The sequence below is a fragment of the Pan paniscus genome, chromosome 13 (genome assembly GCF_029289425.2).
Source record: "Pan paniscus chromosome 13, NHGRI_mPanPan1-v2.0_pri, whole genome shotgun sequence".
In the NCBI taxonomy this organism is placed as follows: domain Eukaryota; kingdom Metazoa; phylum Chordata; class Mammalia; order Primates; family Hominidae; genus Pan; species Pan paniscus.
Genome location: NC_073262.2, coordinates 103,572,574 through 103,599,487, shown reverse-complemented (window position 1 = coordinate 103,599,487; position 26,914 = coordinate 103,572,574). Strand labels below are relative to the sequence as shown.

General features: G+C 40.0%; 1 protein-coding gene across 4 annotated transcripts in view; it reads left to right on the top strand.

Annotated features, from left to right (window-relative positions):
- The first annotated feature begins 250 nt into the window (after positions 1–250).
- ORC2 (origin recognition complex subunit 2) overlaps positions 251–26,914 on the top strand; it is a 62,347-nt gene continuing 35,683 nt past the window's right edge. For 2 of the 4 annotated variants that reach the window (XM_034954787.3, XM_003820719.5), the window contains exons 1-5: positions 251–9,087; positions 13,153–13,201; positions 14,458–14,561; positions 15,040–15,183; positions 23,056–23,145. In XM_034954787.3, the coding sequence (XP_034810678.1) occupies positions 14,468–14,561; positions 15,040–15,183; positions 23,056–23,145 (328 nt within the window). In that variant the 5' untranslated portion in view covers positions 251–9,087; positions 13,153–13,201; positions 14,458–14,467. Of the gene's footprint in view, positions 9,529–13,152; positions 13,202–14,457; positions 14,562–15,039; positions 15,184–23,055; positions 23,146–26,914 lie in introns of all 4 variants that reach the window. The other 2 variants (XM_008974162.4, XM_055108947.2) reach the window with 2 other exon arrangements.

Genomic DNA, 26,914 nt, shown 5'->3' with positions numbered 1-26,914 from the left:
AGATCGTGCCATTGCACTCCAGCTTGGGGGACAAGAACAAAACTCCATCTCAAAACAAACAAACAAAAAACAAAAGAAAGTACAGAAGTACAACGGGAAAAGTAATATTTTCCTTTAAGGTATTGTAATATAATTGTGATATTAATAGAATAGTGGAGGCACTTTATATACACACACATACATACATACATACATACACACACATACACACTATCCCCACACATACAACTCTTGTCCAGGTAAGTCACAGTATTTTATGGTACAAAGATTCTTCCCATGTAAATTAAACAATAACTAACATTATTGGGTGCTTAGGATGTGCCAGGCACTATTCTAAACACTTTAAAGAAAATGCAGTCATTCATTTAATACTCAGTACAACAGCATTAGATAAGTACTATTCTTCTTTTATGAGAAAAGTAAAGTACAGCTGTCCAAAGTCACAGAGCTAGTAAGTGGAAGAGCTAACATTGAACATAGACACTCAGGCGAATGCACTTGTGAACTTAAACATCGTAATATACTGCATAATTGCATTGATTGTTCTCAACTATTAGTACACTTGCCAAACACCTACCCCAGAAAGCCAGTCCCCCTGTGAAGGACGGGAAGAAAGGGAGGGGTTGGATCTCAACAGAGCTAGATTGCTAATAGGCAAACTAAATCCATGAAAGAATCAAGCCCTAACATCCTGAGTATCCACAGTTATAAGTTAACTTCTCTCCTATGTATATACAGTGGTTCTTGTGTACTATCCTGAGGGAAAATGAGAAAATAGTCTTTTTGTGGTTCACGTAAGGAAGCTCAGTTGAGAAAAGCTATTTTACAGCATAATAAAGCAGAAGAGACTGCCAAAATATAAAACTTAAAATTATATGACAGTTCTTCCTATGACCCTTCCCATCCACACAAAAAAGCTGCTGGGTAGCATGGGAGGAAAGCAGAACTTTGTTGGGCTGATGACTATGTTATGATTTAATGTTAAATTTTTAAGTACCTGAGAGAGGGCAGACGTATAGTCTTTCGTGTTTAGGATATGTAAAGGTCTTTATCTGGCCCGGGGTGATAATCCAAATGGGATAGATATAATCTGTGATAATAGGCCGGGCGCAGTGGCTCATGCCTGTAATCCCAGCACTTTGGGAGGCCAAGGCGAGTGGATCGTCTGAAGTCAGGAGTTCGAGACCAGCCTGGCCAACATGGTGAAACCCTGTCTCTACTAAAATTAGCTGGGTGTGGTAGCGCACCCTTGTGATCCTAGCTATCCTGAGGCACGAGAATCGCTCGAACCTGGGAGGCGGAGGTTGCAGTGAGCCAATATCGCACCATTGCACTCTAGCCTGGGCGACAGAGTGAGACCCTCTCTCAAAAAAAAAAAAAAAAAAAAAAACCAGAAACAATGCTAATAGTCTCAAAACAAAACAATCATATTCAATAGGCTTTTTATTTTATTCTCTCCAATATTCAGTAGGCAATTCCCCAAACATAGGCTTTCTTCACTTCCTCCAAGTAAAATTACAGAATGTTAAGAAATCTATATATAGTTCCTTTATTCACAAATGTTACACTGACTTTATACACACTGTAAAACGCAGAATTTTGTTTGTTTGTTTGATGTTTTTTTTGAGACGGAGTCGCCCAGGCTGGAGTGCAGTAGCGTGATCTCAGCTTACTGCAAGCTCCGCCTCCCGGGTTCATGCCATTCTCCTGCCTCAGCCTCCCGAGTAGCTGGGACTACAGGCGCCCACCACCATGCCCGGCTAATTTTTTTTTTCCTATTTTTTAGTTGAGACGGGGTTTCACCGTGTTAGCCAGGATGGTCTCCATCTCCTGACCTCGTGATCCGCCCGCCTCGGCCTCCCAAAGTGCTGGGATTACAGGCGTGAGCCACCACGCCTGGCCAACTCAGAATTGTTTTCAAAAACTAATTCCCATTATTGTAATTACTCTGTGTACGTTTTTTTTGTTGTTGTTGTTGTTGTTGTTTTTTTGATATGGAATTTCGCTCTTATTGTCCAGGCTGGAGTGCAATGGTGTGGTCTTGGCTCACTGCAACCTCCGCCTCCTGGGTTCAAGCAATTGTCCTGCCTCAGCCTCCCAAGTAGCTGGGATTACAGGCGCCCGCCACCATGCCCAGCTAATTTTTATATTTTTAGTAGAGACGGGGTTTCACCATGTTGACCAGGCTGGTCTCAAACTCCTGACCTCAGGTGATCCACCCACCTCGGCCTCCGAAAGTGCTGGGATTACAGGCTTGAGCCACCACACCCAGCCCTCTGTGTACATTTTTAAGGATTACTGTGTCAAATCTTTCACTACTTATTTGATGATGTCATCTCGTGTCCTCACTGACTGCTTTACCATCCCTGGTACAAAAAAAAATTATCTTGGAGGTTTTGGCTGCCATATTCTCTTTTATTACTAGATACTCAGATATAATCACTTTTCCTGAGCATGACTGAAATCAATTTGACATATAAAAAAATTTCAGGGTAGAAGTTATTTGCTGAGGCATCTGCCACTGACATTCTAGATCTATTAAAACTTTATCAAGTGTGTGTTTAACATACATGATCTAGGCCACTGCATATCTCACAAAAAATTTTATTGCCAATTTTTAATTGTCTCTAGCTCACTGGTTCTTAGCCCTAGCTTCACATTAAAATCATCTGGCCAACTGGGCACAGTGTCTCACGCCCGTAATTCCTGCACTTTGGGAGGCCGAGGTGGGTGGATCACCTGAGGTCAGGAGTTTAAGACCAGTCAACATGGTGAAACCCTGTCTCTATTAAAAATAAAAAAGAATTAGCCGGTTGTGGCGGTGGGTGCCTGTAGTCCCAGCTACTCTGGAGGCTGAGGCAAGAGAGTCACTTGAACCCAGGAGGCGGAGGCTGCAGTGAGCCGAGATCGTGCCACTGCACTCCAGCCTGGGCAGCAGAGTGAAACTCTGTCTCAAAAAAAAAAAAAAAAAAAAATCATCTGGGTAATTTTTTAAAACAATTCTGATGACCAGGCCCCATGCAGACTCTCTGGGAGTAGGATCTGGCGTCACATAGTTCTCAAAGATCACCAGCTAATTCTCATGTGCAATCAGGATTGAAAATTCTCTTTAATGCTATACCAATCTTTGACATAGGTAAGCTTTCTCTCTTCTGTCCAGAACCTGACTCAATAATAAATTTTTCCTAGAGAAACACCTAGTATAGTAACTGACAATATAAGAAAGAAGTATCATTAACCCATTCCATAAATATACCTCCACCCCAAAGAATAGACCCATCCATATTAATGCTTTACTCTGCCTTCTCTATTCCCTAACTCAGGCCACTGAACACTGTAGGTGTTAATACATTTTCATTGGACCCTTGTACTTCTTGGCCTGTCCCCTTTCTCATTCCCTTTAGTTTCTATTCCGCAGCTTCAGCACATAAAGTATCACTTTCTCAGCAGCCTCAACTCTTTTTCTATGAAATGGAGGCCATCATGCTAGAATAAATATGCTTAATTTCCTGTTTCCCGCCACCACTTCAAAGTTCTGAACTATATCTGTAACTATCCTTATCCCCTTGCTGCCTGTCTCAAATGAGAGGTATCTCACATCATTTCTTATTTTTCTCACACTCCTTGCACAGTTCTCATTTTCGCCACTTGACTTAAATCTATAAACGGATGACCCTAGATCTGTATCTCTAGGCCTAGACCTCTTGAATGTTAGACTTTTAAATCCAACTGGCTGCTGGATAGCTGGATATCTCTCAGGCACTTCAAAGTTAAGATGCCTTAAACTAAACTCATCTACCTTTTTCCTCTATCAGTAATCTCTCTCTCACATCACACCAATAAACTAATCCAGGCAACCAAGCCAGAAACCTGAGAATTATATCTCCTCTCTCCCTCACCTCTATTATCCAGTCTCCAAATCCTGCTGACTGCCCCCCTTTTTTTTTTAATTAATCCTTCCCACCTTTACTACTACAGCACAAACTCATATCCTCTTCATATCGACTGCTTCAGTAGCCTCCTAACTAGACTCCTTGCCCTTAAATTTATCCTCCTTAGTGATGGATATTAAATGCTTATCAGTGCCCTGGTTAAAATTATCCAGTGGTTCCAATATAGGGGCTAAATTCCATGTTATTTAGCCTGCATACAAGGCCCTGTGGCCTACTTCTACTCCATCTCCTATCATTCTTAAGTAACAACAAAGTGCTTTGTACTACCACACTCATTTGCACAATCACACCCTTTGTCCTTTGTACTGCCACACCCAGTTTGTACTTTCTTCTTGAAATCTCTTCTCCAGTACTTTCTCTTTTGCTTAAGTCTACTTGTCTTTTGAAATTGGATTGGCCGTTCCTCTGCTATCCCCCAACCCAACCCCTAGATTAAGCTAAATGGCAGTTGTCCTTGTAGTTCTCAGTACATCTTTTTGAATTTTTGTGTTTTTTTTGGTACAGATGGGGGTCTCCCTATGTGCTCAGAGTGACCTCAAACTCCTGGGCTCCAGTGCTCCTCTCGCCTCAGCCTCCCAAGGTGTTGGGACTACAGGTGTCAGCCACTGGGCCCAGCCTACACACTTTTGTGTTGAAATTATCTGATTCTTTCTACCGAACCAAATTCTAAATTCCTTAAGGGTAAGGGCCATACCTGGGCATTATGCCCCTGGTTGAGGTAGGGGCTCAAAAATTTTATTAAATAAACTGTTCAAAGACCCAGGGAGAAAATGGATTTTTTTTCAAGGAGCAATAGCATCAATATGAAGCTTTTCACGATACTGGCAAAGACAAAAGTTAACTGAGTTTCCCAAACTTAGGAACCAATATAAATGTATCTTAACTTGTTCAGAAGACCTACTTGGTTCTGGTTGCTTAATCTAGATCTCTCACTGATATCTATACAGCTATTTAGATTATATTTCAATTTGGAAGATATGAACTGAGATCATATTCTTGAATTTGATCAAGTAAAATATGGTTTCGGTAAAAAACCTTGTTTGAATATAAAAATGAACTTAAAAAAAGATTTCATTTTTTAACTCAGTCATCTCCTTGAAGAAGAAATTTATAAAGATTCTGATTTTCTTCAGTGTGCTGACAGATGAGATCACAGGTAAAGAAAAATATAAGGTGCTATCATCTTGATTCTGCAGTCTATTTAAAAATTAGTTAAAACTTTAAGAATTTTCTCCTTAAAGAATCTAAATTTGATGACTCACATTCCTTTTTACATTCCTTTTTTAATAGATATAAAACGTCAAGAGTTTATTACAGTTTTGAGTAAATTTTTCTCTGGGTTCTACATAGTATGTTTGCTCCTGCTTTATTTTTTTTCTTTTTCAGAGCTGAGGCTTTATTCCAAAGTTTGGTAATGCTAAAATTGATCAGAAGCTCAGCGTGCAGGGACTAGCTTGTCAGCTAGTAGGTGTCAGCGTAGGTCTATAGTAATAAACTGGCTTTTTCAATTGGGGCCTCCTCTCTTTTCTGATTAGCTTGCCTGAAAAAGTCTTTAAATTTAATGCCCAGGGGATATATGACTCATTGCCAGCATTCTGGGAGCCAAGTAAGACGAGGTCCTGAGCTTATCCTCCCCATTTCAGTATGACCTCATTTCTACTCTCAGTTGTGCCTAGTGGTAGAGTCTAGATCCTCTCGGTTCACCTTATAATCTCCTGGTCCTCCACAAAGTATGACAGGAGATCTAGCATCTAATTGTTTCACGACTCCCAACCAATCTTCAGTCTCAGCTTCATACTCCATTTTTTTTTTTCCACCCAATCCTCCAGTCTCGGCTTCATGCTTTTTTTCTTTTTCTTTCTTTTTTTGAGACAGAGTTTCGCTATAGTTGCCCAGGCTGGAGTGCAATGGCATGATCTCGGCTCACCGCAGACACCGCCTCCCGGGTTTAAGCAATTCTCCTGCCTCAGCCTCCCAAGTAGCTCAGGTTACAGGCATGCACCACCAAGCCCGGCTAATTTTGTATTCTTAGTAGAAACGGAGTTTCACCATGTTGGTCAGGTTGGTCTTGCACTCCTGGCCTCAAGTGATCCACCTGCCTCGGCCTCCCAAAGTGCTGGGATTATAGGCATGAGCCACCATACCAGACCCATGCTGCTTTTAACGTATTCCTGAGACTACCACCTGGAGTTCTGTGAAAGGAATAGGCTTCTTACTGGCTTCCCCCTTTCAGGCCTGGATTCCAGCTAACCAACTTATGTTAACCTGTTTTTCTATTCTGTTAATTTTATGTTTATACTTCAATAAAAATTTCTGATTATTATTTTACTGGTATTTAAAAAGTCTTCAATTCACCCTGTTTCATAGATTAGATTTTTAAAAGCCAGTCCCTAAATTTCAAACTATTACCCAATTAGCTGCTTGTGCCTCTACCCTTTACAATATTGAGCTTCTATTTCCCCCTTTGGAACAGTCTACTTGCCCTGCGCAAAATTTCCGTGAATACATGGGGAGTTGCCATTTTATGGTCCCCTCTGACTTCAGCTTCCTGCTGCTCCTAAATCCTGTGTCTCCATTCTGAAGGTATGGCTCTTTGTTTTTATCTTAGTATCAACCTAAAAGCAAAACTCAGCTCCTTCCCTCTATTTTCCACACATATACCATAAAAACTACATCCAAACCCACCACTCACACCAAGGCCTCTGTGGTCTGTAGAAGCCTTTTTTCAAGATGTGAGGAGAGGAATGAAGGGGAGTTTACTGACATCATAGAAATATAAAAAAACAGCCAGGTGCAGTGGCTCACACCTGTAATCCCAACACTTTTGGAGGCCAAGATGAGTGGATCACTTGAGCTCTGGAGTTGGAGACCAGCCAGAGCAATATGGTGAAACCCCCTCTCTACAAAAAATACAAAAATTAGCCGGGTATGGTGGTGTGCGCCTGCAGTCACAGCTACTCAGGAAGCTGAGGTGGGAGGTTTGGTTGAGAGCAGATAGTCGAGGCTGCAGTGAACAGTAATGTTGCCACTGCACTTCAGCCTGGGCGGCAGAGGGAGACTGCATCTCAAAAAAAAAAATTATATATATAAAAAACACACATAAGTTGAATATATCTATTCAACATTCCTAGATCTTCATCTTTTTTTTCAAATTTCTTTTTCTTTTTTAAGAAATGGGGTCTCGATGTGTTGCCCAGGCTGGAGTGCAGTGGCTATTCACAAGTGAGATCATTGCTCACTGCATCCTGGAACTCTGGGATGCAAACAGTCTTCCTTTTCTCAGCCTCGCAAGTAGCTGGGATTACAGGTGTGTGTGCTGGGCTAGTCATCTTCACATTTTTAAACACTCTTCAAACACATCATTGTTAACTGTTGAGCTATGTTTTATCTTCTGTCTCTAGTCACTCCCCAAATTCTTTTTATTTATAATGCACAAAAAATTGCCTTTCTCTTCCATTTTCTTAACTCCACCTAGCCAAAATGGAATAATGAGGTATCAAGGCTATGATCATTTCTTTCTCAACTGGATTTCCTAAACAGCTCCCAAATCTTGTGACTCTATATCTTCCCTCCCAATCCTACCTCCTTTATCCAAAGATCTTTCAATACAAATCTGACCAGTGCCCTAAGGGCTAACTAAGCCCTTCATAATAACAGACCCAATGCTTGGCATTTTACACAGCTGTTACACGGATTTGGACCTTCTACCTGGAAAATTTTACCCCTCTTGGCCTGTTTTAAATCTGTTCAACACAGGGGTTTCAGTTTAAACATCTCTTCCTCCTAGAAAATTGTTCCTGACTCCTTCTGGACTTTTAATTAGCTACTCCTACCATGTGCTCCAATGCACTTCCCATATCATGGTATTTTTCTCAATATTGTCCGTTCAATATCTTCACGTGCTAGGTAACTATAGTGAATGCAGAGATCGTAGTTGTCTCGCTCGATAATGAATACTTATCTTCTGTTCGCAGAGTACTCTGTAGTTTTGTTTTGAGTAAGTGAATCCAAATGAAACAATACCCTGTTCTTAATACTGTATGGATCCCATCCAGGTTCATTCCTTTTCTTCCTCATTTTCTCTGTCTTGTCTTTTTTATATTTTGGATAGTTGAAGTCAATCATTTTCTCTGTCTATTCATTCTATTTCCCCAGCCTCTTCATCCCACTAGCCGTCCGATCCCATCTCTATATTCAGTGCTTCTCCTAACGTCTCTTCTTCTCCCTACCCCAAACCCTGGAGATGTACAAGATCCTACCTTTCACGCCAAATGAAGAAAATCTTTAAAAAAGAAATGCGAATCAATTTCCATTACCTTTTTCTTCAAAAGGTAGCTGGGAAACCAATGAACACTTTTTTTTTTTTGAGACGGAGTTTCGCTCTTGTTGCCCAGGCTGGAATGCAATGGCTCGATCTCGGCTCACTGCAACGTCCGCCTCCCGGGTTCAAGCGTTTCTCCTGCCTCAGCCTCCCGAGTAGCTGGTATTACAGGCATGCGCCACCACGCCCGGCTAATTTTGTATTTTTAGGAGAGACGGGGTTTCTCCACGTCGGTCAGACTGGTCTCGAGCTCCCGACCTCAGGTGATTCGCCCGCCTCGGCCTCCCAAGGTGCTGGGATTAGAGGCGTGAGACACTGCGCCCGACCCCAAAGAACACTTTTTAAAGACTGCTACAAGACAAACAGCCACCACTCAGCCAGCTACTCTGCAAACTTCCTCAGATCCAAACAACACTTCCTTTTCCCTTCCCCGGAAACGGAAAGAAGAAAGGAAAGGTAAGGCCCACAACTCAGGGCCCAAGAATCCGTTTTCCTCAGGTTTCCTGATGGGCGGGGCCGAATGGCCGGCGCCGACTGGCCGGCAGAGCCGTCGCTCTTGGCCGACTCCTCTTCCTATTGGCTTCCTCGGGCACCGCCCCCTGAACAGGGCGGGAGATTCGGTGTGCCGCACGCAGGCTTCCCATCCCCCAGCTGGCCTCCGGGGCTCCTTACCTCTCCGGTGGTCGGGCGCGAATTACTGGAAATTGGCTTTTCCCGTTGGGGCCGAAGGTACTTTCCCTGCGGCGGCGACTCAGCGGGGTGTCGTTCGGCCGGCGTGACGCAGCCGGATCGGCGCCAGGCGGAAACCTAGCGGTGAGTAGTGGGGTGTCGGGGCAGCCTGCCTCCCTTTTCTGCTTAGCTCGCGGCGTGTGAGGTGCGTCCAGGTGCACCCAGCCCCGCGTCGGAGCTTGGCCGCCAGCGTCCCAAGCCGCGCATCTCAGGACTTTCCCTCGGCTCTTGGGGCATGGTCTTTGCGCCTCGCTGCCCCCCGCAGGCTGCCCGGGGGCTCGAGAACCCTTACTGGTGGAGCGCAGCCAACTGGCCAGAGGCTGGAGGCGCAGGCCAAAGTCCTTTAAGACTTGAGGTGAGAGGCTCACTCTGGGAGGACCTTTCGTTAGTCTGCCCCGCAGTTATAGGCCTTTTGTGCAAGGGACGCCTGATACTAACCTACCTGATTCCCAGCTTACGAAGCCCTCTGGTTGGAAAAGGAGAACTGTGAAGATGTGTAACGACAGTGGTAAAGTGCCCTGTGAGGTATGAAGAGGAAGAGATCGCGTCCCAGAACCACTGTAGCTAGAACCTTTGATGTCATCCCAGCCTGGAGGCACCAATGTGTCCTGCCAGCTAACTGATCGGTCACCTTGGAGCCATGCTTGGCTGTAAAATGTTGATAAGCCAGGCTCTTTTGGTAGAGCTTTTTAATTAAAAAGATGTTGAGACGTTACTTTTCATTTTACAATTGAAATCCTAATAGAATCGTTACACTTTCCCGCAGTTAAATTGCAATCTGAAGAAAAATAGCACGGCCCTACACCGTTATATAAGGGCACTGCACGTTAAACGGACATCATCACTTATTGAGCAGTTTTTCTGTTAGATGTTGAATGAGTTAGAGATGTACAAGAGATCTTCATGGTTAAGTTGAAGTTTAAAGTAAAAATATCTCAGTGCACTGCAGTAAGGAGCTAAAAAAGAAAAAGGTTAAAGTAAAAATACCGATAATTGGGAGCATTCAGTGGTGCTCTTTTTATATATCAGGCACATCATTTCATTTAATCGTCAGGACTTTGGACAAAGTCACACAGTTATAAAGTATGGAGTGGAGATTGGAACTCAGGTTTCTCCGATATTAAAATTGGTGCTTAACCACTAATCTATCCAACCTTCTTTTTCAAAGGATTATGTTTTTAAAAATTACAGCAAATCTTTTATTTGTTTTCAAAGGAGAGTGTGTTGCTACCACTTGGTGCAATGCTAACACTTGGTGCTGCAGAATTGCCTTGAAGTAACTCCTTGAAAGGGGTTGACCTATAAGCACCGAGGCAGTGCCTTGAGGGGTCATAATGGTCACTAAATATTGCATTTTATTGTGTGATTGTTAGGTTTTTTTGTTCGTTTGTTTTTCAGGAACTGTTGGAAAGGAAAGAAGGAAACGTTTCTCATGAGGTCTTTGTAGACATTTTCTTTAATCTGGTGATTTTGTACTATTTAATAAGATGCTCCAAAATTAGAAAAGGAAATGATTGTATAAATGCACTTGTCTACAAACAAGTCTCAGGCTGCCTGTCTCCAGGCAATTCTTATGTAGAATACCATAGGGAAATTGCCTAGGACAATACTCAGTTGCCTAGAATATTTGTTTTTAAATTTTCCTAGAAAATCTTGTCCCCATATCCCCAAGAACAACTAAACTTTTGCCAATAAGAATTACATAACAGACCTTTACTTGCTTTTTGCTTTGATTGCCAGGAAGCTCAGAGCCAAAAATTCATTGTGTGATTTTATTTTCTGCTTTCCTTTATATTTTTTCTGATGCAGACTCCCTATTAGCATTTATAATTTATAATTTGTTTTATTGCATTTGCTCATTGTCACTGCTTCAAATCCTTTGTAGTACACAGCAGTGTATAATTAAGTAAAATAATGTAGATTATGCTGACTCTGGCCATGCTCTTTGAAGTATGCTTGATAGAACTAGTGATGTTTCACCCAATGAACTGGAAAGTTAGAGAAACTTTCCAATTTGGACATTCTGTAGTTACCTGCTATAGAATACCCTAACCCTAATTGACATGTAGAGAAATAATTAGACCTATTATGAATGGTTTTCAGAGGTCAAAACAAGCATTTAACGTCCAGCACAGTGGTTCACACCTGCAGTCCCAGCACTTGGGGAGGCTGAGGTGGGCAGATCGCTTGAGCTCAGGCCAGCCTGGGCAACATGGGGAAACCCCGTCTCTACAAAAAAATACAAAAATTAGCAAGGCTTGGCATTGCACGCCTGTAGTCCCACCTGTTCAGGAGGCTGAGGTGAGATGTTGCAGTGAGCTGAGATGGCACCACTGCACTCCAGCCTGGGTGACAGAGCTGAATGACCCTGTTTCAAAAAACAAACCCCACAAAAACAAAAAACCCAAAACAAAAAAAACCCCAAGCATTTATGATAGCATTTTTATTTGATGGCAGGAGAGGTATGTGGTATAATAGAGTGGTCAGGAAGTTAGGAATCTGCCAGGTGCAGTGGCTTACACCTGTAATCCCAACACTTTGGGAGGCTGAGGTGGGCCTATCACGAGGTCAAGAGATCAACACCATCCTGGCCGACATGGTGAAACCCCATCTCTACTAAAAATGCAAAAATTAGCTGGGTGTGGTGGTGCACACCTGTAGTCCCAGCTACTCGGGAGGCTGAGGCAGGAGGATCTCTTGAACCCAGGAGGCGGAGGTTGCAGTGAGCTGAAACCGAGCCTCTGCACTCCAGCCTGGGACACAGCCAGACTCCATCTTAAAAAAAAAAAAAAAAGAAAAAAAAAGAAGTTAGGATCAGTCCGACATGGATTTCAACCCTAATAGATTTATAATTGTGTGTATTTGCATTAATAATTTAATGAGTTATTAATATTTAATGAGTTGACCTCAGTTTACTCATTTGTAAGTTGGGGACATTATATATATAAAGAGAGAGATGCAAAATACCTAAGTCAGAGAATCTGAGGATTTAATGAGCTGGTGTACATAAATGTGCCTAATACAGTGCCTCACAAACAGCCCCTCAAAAAACCTGTTGCTTTATTTTATACAAATATTACATAAATGGGTTAAACTTTTTCTCTAATACACCCAGATTCCCCATAATAGGAAACAGTATTATGACTAGAAAAATGGCCCAAGAGGACATGTTTTACAAGCAATGGTCATAAGTTATAGATGAAGTATTTATTATCTTTATTTTTTATTTTTATTTTTAAAATTTTTCCTTCATATCACAGCCAAGTCCACAATTTTTTGTTGTCGTTGTTGTTTAAAAAAAATTTTTTGACCTGGTGTGGTGGCTCATTCCTATAATCCCAGCAGTTTGGGAGGTAGAGGTGGGTAGATCGCTTGAGCCCAGAGGTTTGAGACAAGCCTAGGCAACATGGTGAAACCTCATTTCTACAAAAAATACAAAAGTTAGCTGGACGTGGTGGCACAAGCTGGTAGTCCCAGCTGTATGGGAGGCTGAGGTGGGCAGATCACCTGAGCCCAGGAGGTTGGAGCTGTGGTGAGCCAAGATCATACCACTGCTCTAGGTGACAGAGCCCAGACCCTGTCTCAAAAAAAAAAGAAAAAAAAATTAGAGACAGGGTCTCACTCTGTTGCCCAATCCGAGTAGACTAGGCACATGCCACTACGCCCAGCTAATTTTTTTTTTTTTTTTGATAGAGGCAGGGCCTTACTGTTGCCAGGCTTGTTTTCAACTCCTGGCCTCAAGGGATCCCCCTGCCTCAGCCTCCCAAAGCACTGAGATTATAGGCATGAGCCACTGCACCCAGCCCACTATTTATTATCTTTATACACAAAGTATGAACCTCATAGAGTTGTGCAGATTAAATGAGAATACATATGGAGTACTCAAAACTGTGTCTAGCACAATGTAAGTGCTCAAATTTTGTCCTCCTCTCTTCCCACTCCATCCAGATGTTCTCAGTATCTAGGGCTTCCTAGCCAAATCAGTAATGGTCTTTTTGTCCTTTACTATACCGTTACAACAGCTTTGGCTTTGTAAGGTCTACATGTATCTATTCATCATGCTTGTTAAAACTTGTGGAACTTGTTTTTGCCCCATTGCTTTCATTTTTCTGCTAGCTGACCCTGACTGAGTTCTTTTTCCAATTACAGGTGACTGTATCTGAATTTTGCAGCTGCAGAATGTGTAGTACCTTAAAAGGTAAATGAAAACTGAAAGAAGTCATTTAAGCATGTTGCTTGTCAAAATAAAATTTGGTAACATTGAATTAGTTTTTTTCCTGCAGTTAATGAACTCAGAAGAGATAAATGACTGTGGTGGTGGCCCATGCCTGTAATGCCAGAAGTTTGGGAGGGTGAGGTGGGAAAATTGCTTAATTCCAGGAGCTCAGAACCAGCCTGGGCAACATAGTGAGGCCCTGTCTCTACAAAAAAAGGAAAACCTGCCAAGCATGGTGGCATGTGCCTGTAATCCCAACTACTTCAGAGGTTGAGATGGGAGGATTGCTTGAGCCCAGGTGGTTGAGGCTGCAGCAACACAGTGAGACCCTGTCTCAAAAAAAAAAGAAAGAAAAGAGAGACACAGTCAATAGTTTCTCCTGCCAAAAGAAAAGGTGAAAACAAGATTGTAAGAAAGAGAGAAGAGAAAAGAAATCACCAAGAACACTGAATCTTAGTTTACATTTTTTGGGTAAACTGATTAGCTGGCAGCAGTTAAAATCATCATTAGTTATTTTCAGGCCAGTAGCATAGTAAGTTCTGAAAGTACATTTTGTCAGACTAGCCAGAGTTGATCAAACTTTTGCTTGCCAAACTCTGGAGGTTTGTTCAGTGAGGAACTGAGTGTAAAGTGTTCGAAAGATTTGTGTTTACTGTTTAGTTACCAAGATACCTAGAAAGCCATATTCATATTTGTAAAGTTGTTTGGTAAGCATTCCATAAAAGTAAAGGGAGGTGCTTGAGGGTTTTTTGATCCAGGCTTAGGACACAAGTGAAGTTTAACAGACTCCCCACAATTGACTGTAGCTTTCTAGTGAACAGATAATAAAATCCATTAAAGCATTATTCTTTGTTTGGCTGTCACTTTTCTAAACACTCATGTATTAACCACCCCCTTTCTGTTAATGTGCTTATCTGAATTGGTTAGAGCTTTCATTAAAACTTAAATTGTTTTTCTGAGAATATTTTATTTTATTTTTCTGAGTATATTTTAGCTACCTTGATTGGATTTAGCTCTTCTCAAATCTCAGAATCTCTTTGCCTCCCCAATTTTTTAGATAAAGAATTGAGTTACCTACAGTTGAATATGTAGTAGTACAGTAATGCATAATGTATTTTTTATACTTAAAAACACTTTAAAAATATTAGGTAAAGACATGTATTCATTATGTGAATGTTTAATTTGGTGGTTGATATGAATTCTTCATCACTTTTGAGTAACTTACTGTTTTTGTTTAGGTTGGCAACAATGAGTAAACCAGAATTAAAGGAAGACAAGATGCTGGAGGTTCACTTTGTGGGAGATGATGATGTTCTTAATCACATTCTAGATAGAGAAGGAGGTATTAAGTGATCGTACAATTTGAAGAGATGCTTATTATAATGTTTATGGATTATTTCACTTTTAAAACTTTTAACATTTTCTTTTGAAAATATAGCGCAAAGGATTGATCTGGTTAGTAAAACTAAATAAAAACTGCTTTAATTTTTAGTTTAATTCTTTCAAACTTAAATTGAAAATGTTCAGTAAAGCCTAATATAAAACAAAATGCTCAGTAGTGGTAGTCACTAATAACTACCCATTGTAATTTAAAATATGTGGTTATTTTGAACCCTAAAAATATATACTTTCAAGATTGTGTGTGTTTTTTTTTAACTATTTATATAAACTGTGGAAGAGTGGTCAGTTTTAATCAAAGAGAAAGCTTTTTTCCCAGCTTTTAAGTAATGACAATATAAATATTATAATTTCTTATTTAAATGTAATGTTTAGAAAGAATTTATACCTGTCATGCTCTATTTCTTTGGATGTTCTTATAGGAGCTAAATTGAAGAAGGAGCGAGCGCAGCTTTTGGTCAACCCCAAAAAAATAATAAAGAAGCCAGAATATGATTTGGAGGAAGATGACCAGGAGGTCTTAAAAGATCAGAACTATTTGGAAATTATGGGAAGAGATGTTCAAGGTATTTGAGGGGGTGAAATATACACTCGTTTCTGCTAGTAGCAGAAATTGCTTTATAGGATACACAAAAGTAGTCTGGTAGGTTAAACAGTGGTGTTCTATATGATCATGTTTCTCATCTAAAAAGCATTTGCTTCAATTTCTCCATAGTTCTTTTTTTTAACAACCAGTCCTGCACATAGTTTTCATAAGAAGGAATCTATAGACCAACCACTCTAAAGTTATTTTATTTTCATTTTATTTTTAAAATTTTTCCAGGATACATGTGTACAATGTGCAGGCTTGTTACATAGGTATACATGTGCCATGGTGGTTTGCTGCACCTTTCAACCCATCATCTAGGTTTTAAGCCCCACATGCATTAGCTGTCTGTCCTTATGCTCTCCCTCCCTCCACCCACCCGCAGGCTGTGGCATATGTTGTTCCCCTCCCTGTGTCCATGTGTTCTCATTTTTCAACTCCCACCTATGAGTGAGAATATACAGTGTTTGGTTTTCTGTTCCTGTGTTAGTTTGCTGAGGATGATGGCTTCCAGCTTCATACATGTCCCTGCAAAGGACATGATCTCATTCCTTTTTATGGCTGCATAGTACTCCTAAAGTTATTTTCAAGATATTTATTTATTTATTTATTTATTTTAGAGACAGGGTCTTGCTCAGTCACCCAGAGTGGGATGCCATGGCACAATCATAGCTCACTGTAGCCTCCAACTTCTGGGTTCAGGAGATCCTCCCAACTTAGCCACCTGAGTAGCTAGTACTATTTTTAAGATATTTATTTATGGCCAGACATGGTGGCTTACGCCTGTAATCCCAGTACATTGGGAGACTGAGGCAGGAGGACTGCTTGAGCCCAGGAGTTTGTAACCATCCTAGGCAACATAGTAAGATCCCGTTTCTACAAAAAAAAAAAGTTTTTAATTAGCTGGAAGCTGGGTGTGTGATGGCTCATGCCTGTAATCTCAGCATATTGGGAGACCAAAGCAGATTGATCACTTGAGTCCAGGAGTTTGAGACTAGCCTGGCATGGTGGCACACACCTGTGGTCCCAGCTACGAGTGAGGCTGAGGTGGGAGGATCACTTGAGCCTGGGAGGTTGAGGCAGCAGTGAGCCGTGATCATACCACTACACTCCAGCCTGGGCAACAGAGTGAGACCCTGTCTCAAAAAAAAGTAAAACTAGCTGAGCATGGTGGTGTGTGCCTGTAGTCCCAGTTACTTGGGAGGCTAACGCAGAGGATTGCTTGAGCCCAGGAGGTTGAGGCTACAGTGAGCTGTGATTGCATCACTATACTCAGCCTGGGTGACAAAGCGAGACCCTAGGTCAAAACAGAACAAAAAAAAGATATTTATATTTTTAACTTATTTAAAATACCTTTCTAAAGCAAGTTACTTTATTTTTACCTTGATCTTTACAGAACTAGGAGGAGCATTTCAAGAAGTAGTGTTCTAACCCAGGGATGCTGGTATTATGTGTGTGGTTTTAATTTTTACATCTAAGCCAGGTTCCTGCAAGATTATTCTTAACATAAAACATTTTTTAGGTTCGAATTATATTTTAGTTAGGTTTTTCCTGGGTACAAGGAACACAGATCCCCACAACCTAGCTTAAAAAAATAATGACAAAGGAAAGAAATCAATATTGTTGGGTACTAGGAGAGTTGGAACTGGGACAGTGTTAAAAACTGAGGAACTGTGCTTTCATGAGTCTCCAGGTCTCCCTGTGGCATCTCTGTGCATCTGTTCTGATTTCTCTATGCCACATATTTTCTTCATGTACATGTGTTTTATTCTCACATACTTATAAATGTCCATCAAGTTCCCAGTGTTAAGTGATTTGATTTTTCAGTTCTCCCATTCTAGATTCTCAAGAGTCAATTTCGCTCAATTCATTTTTAAAATCTGGACATAGAAATAGCATATAATTGGAATATCCACAGATGAATCACAGTTGAGTTATCTGTGCCTATTACTTATTACTCATTATATTAATGAACATAATTACATAGTTCATTAACTATGGGGGTAGAGTCATATACTCCATGTATAGAGTTATACAAAAAATGACCACTGCTCCTCAATAGATTTAGTGGGCTGGGTAGGGTCTCCTGTGTGTCCACAGCTAGACAGTTGACATTTTTTGAGCATATTCTAAATAAAACTTGGTGTTCTTGACTCCCTATTATGCCAGGCCTAAGAAGAGATTGATAACAGTATTCCACAAAGGAAACTTTTATCATAAAAATTGTTTCTTAAAAAAGTAGTATGTTTGTTGTAGAAATTCAGTGCTTCCAACCTTTCTCACATAACAGCACTCACAGCAAATGATATTTGGAGGCACAATGGAATAAATAAAAGAGGATGCTGCAGACCAAGGACAAATACCCCAGGGCCCTAACCCTACCCCTGCTACTGGCCTTGATTGGCATCCTCAAAGGCCTGAGAGAATCAGTACTCAGCACATATGAAACCCATACCATTTATTTATTTATTTATTTATTTATTTATTCATTCATTCATTCATTCATTCATTCATTCATTCCTCACACTGATTGGGGAACTTTGCCTTATTTTTTGGCATCATGCCCTATGTTTTTCAACCTTTTTAAAATTATTGACCCCTAATTAGCCTTTTTAGACATTTTCTCCTAATCACTTTTTCCCACCCTTAAAATTTCAGTACTACATATATGCTGTATATCTGTTTATGTACTGTGACCCTTTGGAGGGCCACAGACTATTATATTAATAATGTCAAAGTCTTTTTTCCACACTCCCTCCTGTGCCAAGATCCAGTTTTACCCAATTGGGAGAAGTATTGTACCTGTCAAGAATGCCTGCTTTAGAGAACGTGGAACCGTTAACATTTCAGTGTGTATCTTCTGTCTGTTCATACATGCATGGGCACACATAAGCTTGCACCATTACGTTTATAAATAGACTTTTTGCAATTAATAATGTATCATATATACATTACTCTGTCATTAGACATTCTTCTACAATAAGAGTTTTGACATGTATTGCCAAATATCCTCCTAAAGTTTATACAGATTACACTATTTAATCATAGTTACATTTTCCTAAAGACTTAGTTTTGGCCAGGCGCAGTGGCTCATGCCTGTAATCTCAGCACTTTGGGAGGCCAAGGCGGGTGGATCGCCTGAGGATGGGAATTCAAGACCAGCCTGGCCAACATGGCGAAACCGTGTCTCTACTAAAAATACAAAAAATTAGCTGGGCGTGGTGGTGGGTGCCTGTAATCTCAGCTACTCGGGAGGCTGAGGCAGGAAAATCACTTGAACCCGGGAGGTGGAGGTTGCAATGAGCCAAGTTCACGCCATTGCACTCCAGCCTGGGCAACAAGAGTGAAAATCCATCTCAAAAAAGAAAGAAAGAAAGAAAGAAAGAAAGAGAGAGAGAGAGAGAGAGAGAGAGAGAGAGAGAGAGAAAGAAAGAAAGAAAGAAAGAAAGAAAGAAAGAAAAAAAAGAAAGAAAGAAAGAAAGAAATCCCATCTCTACAAAAAACATACAAAAATTAGCTGGGCATGGTGGCATGCACCTGTAGTCCTAGCTGCTCAGAAGGCTGAAGTGGGAGGATCACTGGAGCCCAGGAGGTTGAGGCTGCAGTGAGCCACAATCACACCATTGCACACTAGCATGGGTGACAGAGCAAGAATTTATCTCATACACACACAAAAAAGCTTAGCATCTGAACCATTTTTAAAGTGTATGGGTTCAGTGGCATTAGGTACATTCACACCATTTGTAACCAATCTCCCAAACTTTTCTCATTGTACAAAACTGAAATTTATTCATCTGTAGATGGACACTTGGGTTGCTTCACCCTTTTGGGTATTGCGAATGATGCTGCTATGAACATGGGTGTACAAATACCTCTTTGTGACTCTGCATTCAATTCTTTGGGGTTTATACCCATAAGTGGAAATGCTGGATCATGTGCTAATTCTATTTTTAATTTTTTAAGGAACCACCATGCTTTTTGCACAGTGGCTGCACCATTTTACGTATCAACCTACAGTGTACAAGGGTTCCAGTTTCTCCACATTCTTACCAACACCTATTTCCTTTAAAAAAAAAAAAAAAAAAAAGTAGCCCTTTTAATGGATATGAGGCAGTGGTTTTATTTTCTTTTAAATTTAACATATCGTCAAATTCTCAGAGGTCAGTCTTCGGACAAAAAGAACTGTAATAGCTAGTAGTATTGCATTCTAATATATAAATAATGTATGGTTTTCTATATTATACTTTTGGATTGTTTGTAACTTTTTATTAGTGTAACTAATGCAGTAGTGATTGATTTTGATGTAGGACTTGAGTCTTTGAATGTAAGTTTGCTGGAGATCAGCTGGTTGAACAGTATTGCCTTTTTTTTTTTTTTGAGACAGGGTCTCACTCTGTCACCTAGGCTGGAGTGCAGTGGCACAATCAAGGCTCACTGCAACCTTAGCCTCCCTGGGCTCAGGTGATCCTCCCACCTAAGCCTCCTGAGTAGCTGCAACTACAGGTGCGGACCACCATGCCTGGCTAGTTTTTGTATATTTTGTAGAGGTGGGGTCTCACCATGTTGACCAGGCTGGTCTCAAACCCCTAGGCTCAAGTGATCTGCCAGCCTCAGCCTATCCAAAGTGCTGAGATTAGAGGTGTAAGCCATTATGCCCAGCCTGCTTTTTTTTTTTTTAATTTTTAAGATATCATATCCATAATGCATCAACTGGAATTTTCCAGTTTCATTTTCTTCCAATAAACTGATAACGTAATGATACTTTTGATGCTATCTGAGTGTAGTAGGCTTTCATGTTTCTCAAATTTTCTCTTAAATCTTTTACAGTTTCTCATTCTCACCTTATTTAAAACCAGTTGTTTTAGTTAATAACTTTTTCAAGTTTATATTTTGTCTATATTTGACATTCAGACAAAAATAAATTATATAGGCCGGGCGCGGTGGCTCATGCCTGTAATCCCAGCACTTTGGGAGGCCAAGGTGGGCGGATCATGAGGTCAGGAGATCGAGACCATCCTGGCTAACACGGTGAAACCCCGTCCCTACTAAAAATACAAAAAAAATTAGCCGGGTGTGGTGGCGGGCGACTGTAGTCCCAGCTACTCGGGAGGTGGAGGCAGGAGAATGGCATGAACCCAGGAGGCAGAGCTTGCAGTGAGCCTAGATCGTGCCACTGCACTCCAGCCTGGGCGACAGAGTGAGACTCCGTCTCAAAAAATAAATAAATAAATAAATAATATAAATATATAGTTATACATTCTATATTCTAATTATATATTCTAGTAGTTCTATCATTGCAGTAACAAGTTCTCCATAAATAGATTTGTGCATATATGAAAACTAGATATACTGTAGAAGTAGCATTGCAGATCACTGGGCTAGCGATGAACTGGTCAGTAAATGGTGATGGGACAATTGTATATTCCCATTTAAAAAAAAAGGCCCTCTACCTCCCTTTATAAACAGATTAATTACCTTAATTATTTAAACATGAAAAGCAAATTGTAAATGCTTTTAGACAAAAATATAAGAGAATATGGTTTTGGTCTTGATTACAGAAAGTTTTCTTAGAAAATATGTAATCAAAAGAAAAGATTGACAAATTCAACTAATTAAAATTCATTGTTTCTCAAGAAAGTGAGAAGACTACAGACTAGAAGAAAATGTTGCAAAAGACATGTCTGATAAAGGACTTTTAATCCAAAATATACAAAGAGCTTTTAAAATTCAGCAATAAGAAAACAATTTAATTTAAAAATAGGCAAATAGGTATTTGAACAGATACCATATGCTTATTTGCCATCTATTTTTATTCTTTATTACCAAGGAAAATAAACAGATGGCCAATAAGCATATGAAAATATGCTCAATATCATATCATTAGGGAATTGCAAATTAAAACAAAACGAGATACCACTATACACCTATTAGAATAGCCAAAATCCAAAACACGAATACCACCAAATACTGGTTAGGATGTGGAGCAACAAGAACTCATTTATCTCTAGTTAATGCAAAATGGTACAGCCCCATGAAAAACAGCTGTGCTGCTGCTTATGAAACTCAACATACTCTAACTATATAATCCAGTAGTTATGTTTCTTAGTATTTACCCAAATGAGTTGAAAACTTATGTCCACACAAAAACCTGCAGGTGGACCTTTATAGCAATTTCATTCACAATGGCCAAAACTTGGAAGCAACAAAGAGGTCGTTCAGTAGATGAATGGATGAACAAACTGGCACATCCTGACCATGGAGTATTCAGCACTTAAATAAAAAAGAGCTATCAAGCCATGAACAAGATACGAAAGGACCTTAAAAGTATGTTACTAAGTGAAATAAGCCAATCTGAAAAGGCTACATACTGTATGATTCCAACTATATGACATTCTGGAAAATGCAAAACTGTGGAGACAGTAAAAAGACTAGTGTAAAGTCTATTTTATAAGAAACCAGCACTTTCCTTCAAATGACACCCTAAAAAGAGTGTAAAGACAAGCCACAGTGTAAAGAAGATATTTTTTCTGAGAAGAAACCTGTAAAAAAATGTTCAGTGTCATTAATGATTAAGGAAATACAAATTTAAGACGCCTCTCTTCAGTTTATACCCATTGTTTGACAAAGATTAAGGAGTTTGGATAAAACCAAGCGTTGGTGGAAATACAGATCACTAGGAAAGCTTAATAAGGAGGATGAGCACACACTTTGGAAAGTTTGACACCATTTTCTAATAAATCCATTAAGTATTGACAAAAATTACATATATTTAAATGAAAACAACTGTTTCAATAACTTAATGAGGAGGGCATTGTTTTATATTTTTAATGTCTGGCTTCATCGAAGGCAACTGGATTTTCTTATCTTCACGCATTCCATTAGTCAATATGATAACTTGTTATCACGTCATGTCGTCTCTGGCATACCTCACTGTACACTCTTGTTTGAGAGTCAAAAGTTAATTAATGTCTTAGTATTATTACGAAGTAATTTTGACCTCAGGGATCCTAGCAACCCTCAGGCCACATGTTGGAAATTGCTGTGGTAGGAAGTAGGATACTAGAAATGAATGTTCACTGTGTTGTAGGTAGCAGTTGATCTTTAAAGAGGAGATTGAAGAATGTCAGTTAAGTCAGGATCTGTGAAGAAAGCTTTTTTTTTTTTTTTGAGACTTTATCACTTTATCACCGAGGCTGGAGTGCAGTGGCACAATCTCTGCTCACCGCAACCTCTGCCTCCCAGGTTCAAGCAATTCTTCTGCCTCAGCCTCCTGAGTAGCTGGAACTACAGGCATGTGCCCCCATGCCCGGCTAATTTTTTGTATTTTTAGTAGAGACGAGGTTTCACTGTGTTAGCCAGGATGCTCTCAATCTCCTGACCTCGTGATCACCTGGCTCAGCCTCCCAAAGTGCTGGGATTACAGGTGTGAGCCACTGCGCCCGGCCAAGAAAGCTTCTACCATAAAACAGCTGTTTAAATCTCAACCTCAACAATTGTACTTTTCATCTTTGCTTCAGAAAATAAATATAACCAAAAAACTCCCTTTAGTCCTCCCTTCCCAGGGACAACTGTTACTAGGAATTGAATGCATATCCCTCTAATCTGGGGTTTTGCTATGGTTTTGTATTTTTACATAGATGTCTGTGTATCTTTGAATAGCATGTTAAAACTTACATAAACAGTTTCATAGCCTGTTTTCTTTACTATGTATTTCCAAATATTTTATATATAAATATAGTTAAATCTTTATGCAAGGCTATGAGGGGTACAAATCTTAAGTTTTTTTGTTAAAATTTTTTTTCTGTTAATTTCGTTCTTTTTTCCTAAATGTATATTGCATTTTTTCTTTCAGAATCATTGAAAAATGGCTCTGCTACAGGTGGTGGAAATAAAGTTTATTCTTTTCAGAATAGAAAACACTCTGAAAAGATGGCTAAATTAGGTATGTTGCTTTTCTGATTTCTATAACTATTACTCATCTTTCCTAAGGTAGATTTAACCACATTCCCCATGATTATTATACCACTACATTTCCTAAAAGAATGAAGAGAGATTCCCTATGGTTTAGGGAATAATGAGACGTTCCCTAAAAGAAGGATGTTATATTAAGCACAATTAAGTTCATTTGTTTTTTTCATGCTCAGATGTCTTCTGTTTTCAGCTAGATTATAAGCTTCTTGTAGTATGTGCACAGTCTTTGTTTTTCTTTAGTCCTCTCCAAAATATGTAGCTTAGTTTCTTTTTTTTTTTTTTTTAAAGGTGGAGTCTCACTCTGTTGCCCAAGCTGGAGTGCAGTGGTGCAATCTCGGCTCACTGCAACCTCCGCCTCCTGGGTTCAAGCAATTCTCCTGCCTCAGCCTCCTGAGTAGCTGAGACTACAGGTGTGCTCCACCACACCCGGCTAATTTTTTTGTATTTTTAGTAGAGAAGGGGTTTCACCATGTTGGCCAGGTTGGTCTCAAACTCCAAACCTCAAGTGATCCACCCACCTCGGCTTCCCAAAGTGCTGGGATTACAGGCATGAGCCACCATGCCCGGCCATAGCTTAGTTTCTTCACAAATTTTTTTGAAGTAACAAGTGAGAATCACATAGAGATATTCTGAATTGATTAATAAATAAGAGTTTTGCTGGGCATGGTTGCTCATGACTGTAATCCCAGCACTTTGGGAAGCTGAGGCAGGAGGCAGGCAGATCCCTTGAGGTCAAGAGTTTGAGACCAGCCTGGCTAACATGGTAAAACCCCGTCTCTACTAAAAATAGGAAAAATGAGCCAGGCATGGTGGCACGCGCCTGTAGTCCCAGCTATCCAGGAGGCTGAGGCAGGAGAATCGCTTGAACCTGGGAGGCAGAGGTTGCAGTGAGCTGAGATTGTGCCATTGCACTCCAGCCTGGGTGACAGAGCAAGACTCCATCTCAAAAAACAAACAAACAAAAAACCCCAGAGTTTTACCCTGTATATGGAAAAATGTTGTTTATATTACAGAAAAATGCTTACATAAAATTATTAGTAATGGTCTTCTAACATTTTTCTTACTTGAGTTACCACCTATACCAATTAACACTTCAGTTGCTGATTTTCAGAGAACTAAGCTGTAATAAATTACATATAACCTTAAAATTAAACCATCAATTATTTTTCAAAATTCAGGCCAGGCATGGTAGCTCATGCCTGTAATCTCAGTACTTTGGGTGGCCAAGACAGGAGGATCGCTTGAGGCCAGTAGTTCAGTACCAGCCTGGGCAACATAGCGAAACCCTGTCTCTACAGAAAATTTAAAAATTAGGCTGGGCGCAGTGGCTCACGCCTGTAATCCCAGCACTTTGGGAGGCCGAGGCAGGTGGATCACAAGGTCAGAAGATCGAGACCATCCTGGCTAACACAGTGAAACCCCGTCTCTACTAAAAATACAGAAAAAAAAAAAAATTAGCCGGGCGTGGTGGCAGGCGACTGCAGTCCCAGCTACTCGGGGGGCTGAGGCAGGAGAATGGCGTGAACCTGGAAGGCGGAGCTTGCAGTGAGCCGAGATCGCGCCGCTGCACTCCAGCCTGGGCGACAGAGTGAGACTCAGTCTCAAAAAAAAAAAAAAGAAAATTAAAAAATTAGCCAGGCATGGTGGTACATGCCTATAGTCCCAGCTACTTGGGAGGCTGAAGCAGGAGGATGACTTGAGCCTAGGGGTTCAAGGTTGCAGTGAGCCATGATCACACCACTACACTCCAGCCTGGGTGACAGAGTGAAACCCTATCTCAAAAAAACAAAAACAAAAAAATCAGATGGCACTGTATTTCGATCTTGTGGTATGAGGGGGTCATCATTTTTGAAAGCAGTAAGGAAGGGAAATAATATATGTGAAAGCACTTTGAAAATTATAAAGGTATATAAATATAAAGTTTGGAAATACCAAAAAGTCAGGAACAAAAGTATAATAATTATCCACCTGGTAAATGTAATAGTTGAAAAAGAGGGCTTATAATGTATAATTATAAAACACCTATGGATATTTCTTCAGTGGTTTGTTTTTATTCAATCACTGTAGCCAATGACACATGTAAACATTCAAGGTCAAGTAAAATTAAAATATGTTAAATGTTGACACTGATGAGGAATATATGAGAAGTAATTATAAAACCTGTATTTCTGAATATAAGTTAATCAATTGCCAAAATCAGTTTAGTTTTTCTAAAATGTGTAACATTAAATACATTACTGATTTTGAACATAACATGGTACATACAATAATTTACATTAATTGATGTGTTTCTTAGTATTTATTATCTACATCAAGAAATTAAGTTTTTTTGGTTAGTCGCGGTGGCTCACTCCTGTAATCCCAGCACTTTGGGAGGCCGAGGTAGGTGGATCACTTGAGGTCAGGAGTTCAAGACCAGCCTGGCCAACATGGTGAAACCCAGCCCTACTAAAAATACAAAAATTAGCTGGGTGTGGTGGCACACACCTATAATTCTGGCTACCTGGGAGGCTGAGGCAGGAGAATCACTTGAACCCAGAACGTGGAGGTTGCAGTGAGCCAAGATTGCACCACTGCACTCCAGCCTGGGTGACAGAAAGAGACTCCATCTGAAAAAACAAGAAATTAAGTTTTTAAATCTATAAAAATGACTGAATCCTGTATAGGAGCACTGAGAAACCAGAGAAGAAATGCTGATGTAATAATTAGAAAGATAAAATAGACAGCAAGACCAAAATGAAACCCTAGGACAATGGTGCAGGACAAAGAAATACCACTGGAGAAAGAGGAGAATTATTATTGTAAAGTGAAATAGAACTCACAGGAGTAATCAAGTAGTAGTTCTCCATTTGGAGAATTAGCATGCTCATAACTTAAAGATGATAATGTGTTGTATTTGTAAGCGCTGCATAAAACTGGAATATTATCCTCATTCTGCGCATTTCTGTCATCACATCTGAAAGAAATACACATTTTAAAGTCATGAGAAGATAGTTTTATAGATATTTCGTCTTTATTATTATGACCATGAAATTTCAGGAATGCAATTTGACAGACTGATCAGACTTTCCAAAATCTTTGTTTAGTTATGATGCTCTTTAATGAATTTCATTGACTCATTAAGTATTGTTGCTAATTGTGTTTACATCTAAATATATCAGTAAAATAGAATGCCTTAATATTTAATAAATAACATGATCTGCCAGAAAATCATATGTTATTCTGAGTATAAATGATGATTTTGGCCAGGCATGGTAGCTCACACCTATAATCCCAACACTTTGAGAGGAAAAGGCAAGAGGATCACTTAAGCCCAGGAGTTTGAGACCAGCCCATGCAACATAGTGAGACCTTGTCTCTATAAAAAAAAATAAAAAATAAAAAAAAAGATTTTCATATAATTGGGCTAACCAAGATATAGGGCTAGAAATAGACTATAAGTTAGATAGGAAGGCTTTGTAAAATACAGAGAATGTATCTAGAGTAAGAAAATAAATGTAAACAAAAGAGCAAAAGTAGAAGTACCAGGTAGAGAAGAAAGTGAGGAGTTCAATCAGGCTGGAGAAATAAATGGGTAAATTAAAAATAGATTGAGATCCAGCAATCCCACTACTAGATATATACCCAAAGGGTATGAAATGAGTATGTCAAAGAGATATCTGCACTCCCGTGTTCATTGCAGTATTATTTTGCAATATCCAGGATATGGAATCAAGCTAAATGTTCATCAACAGAGGAGC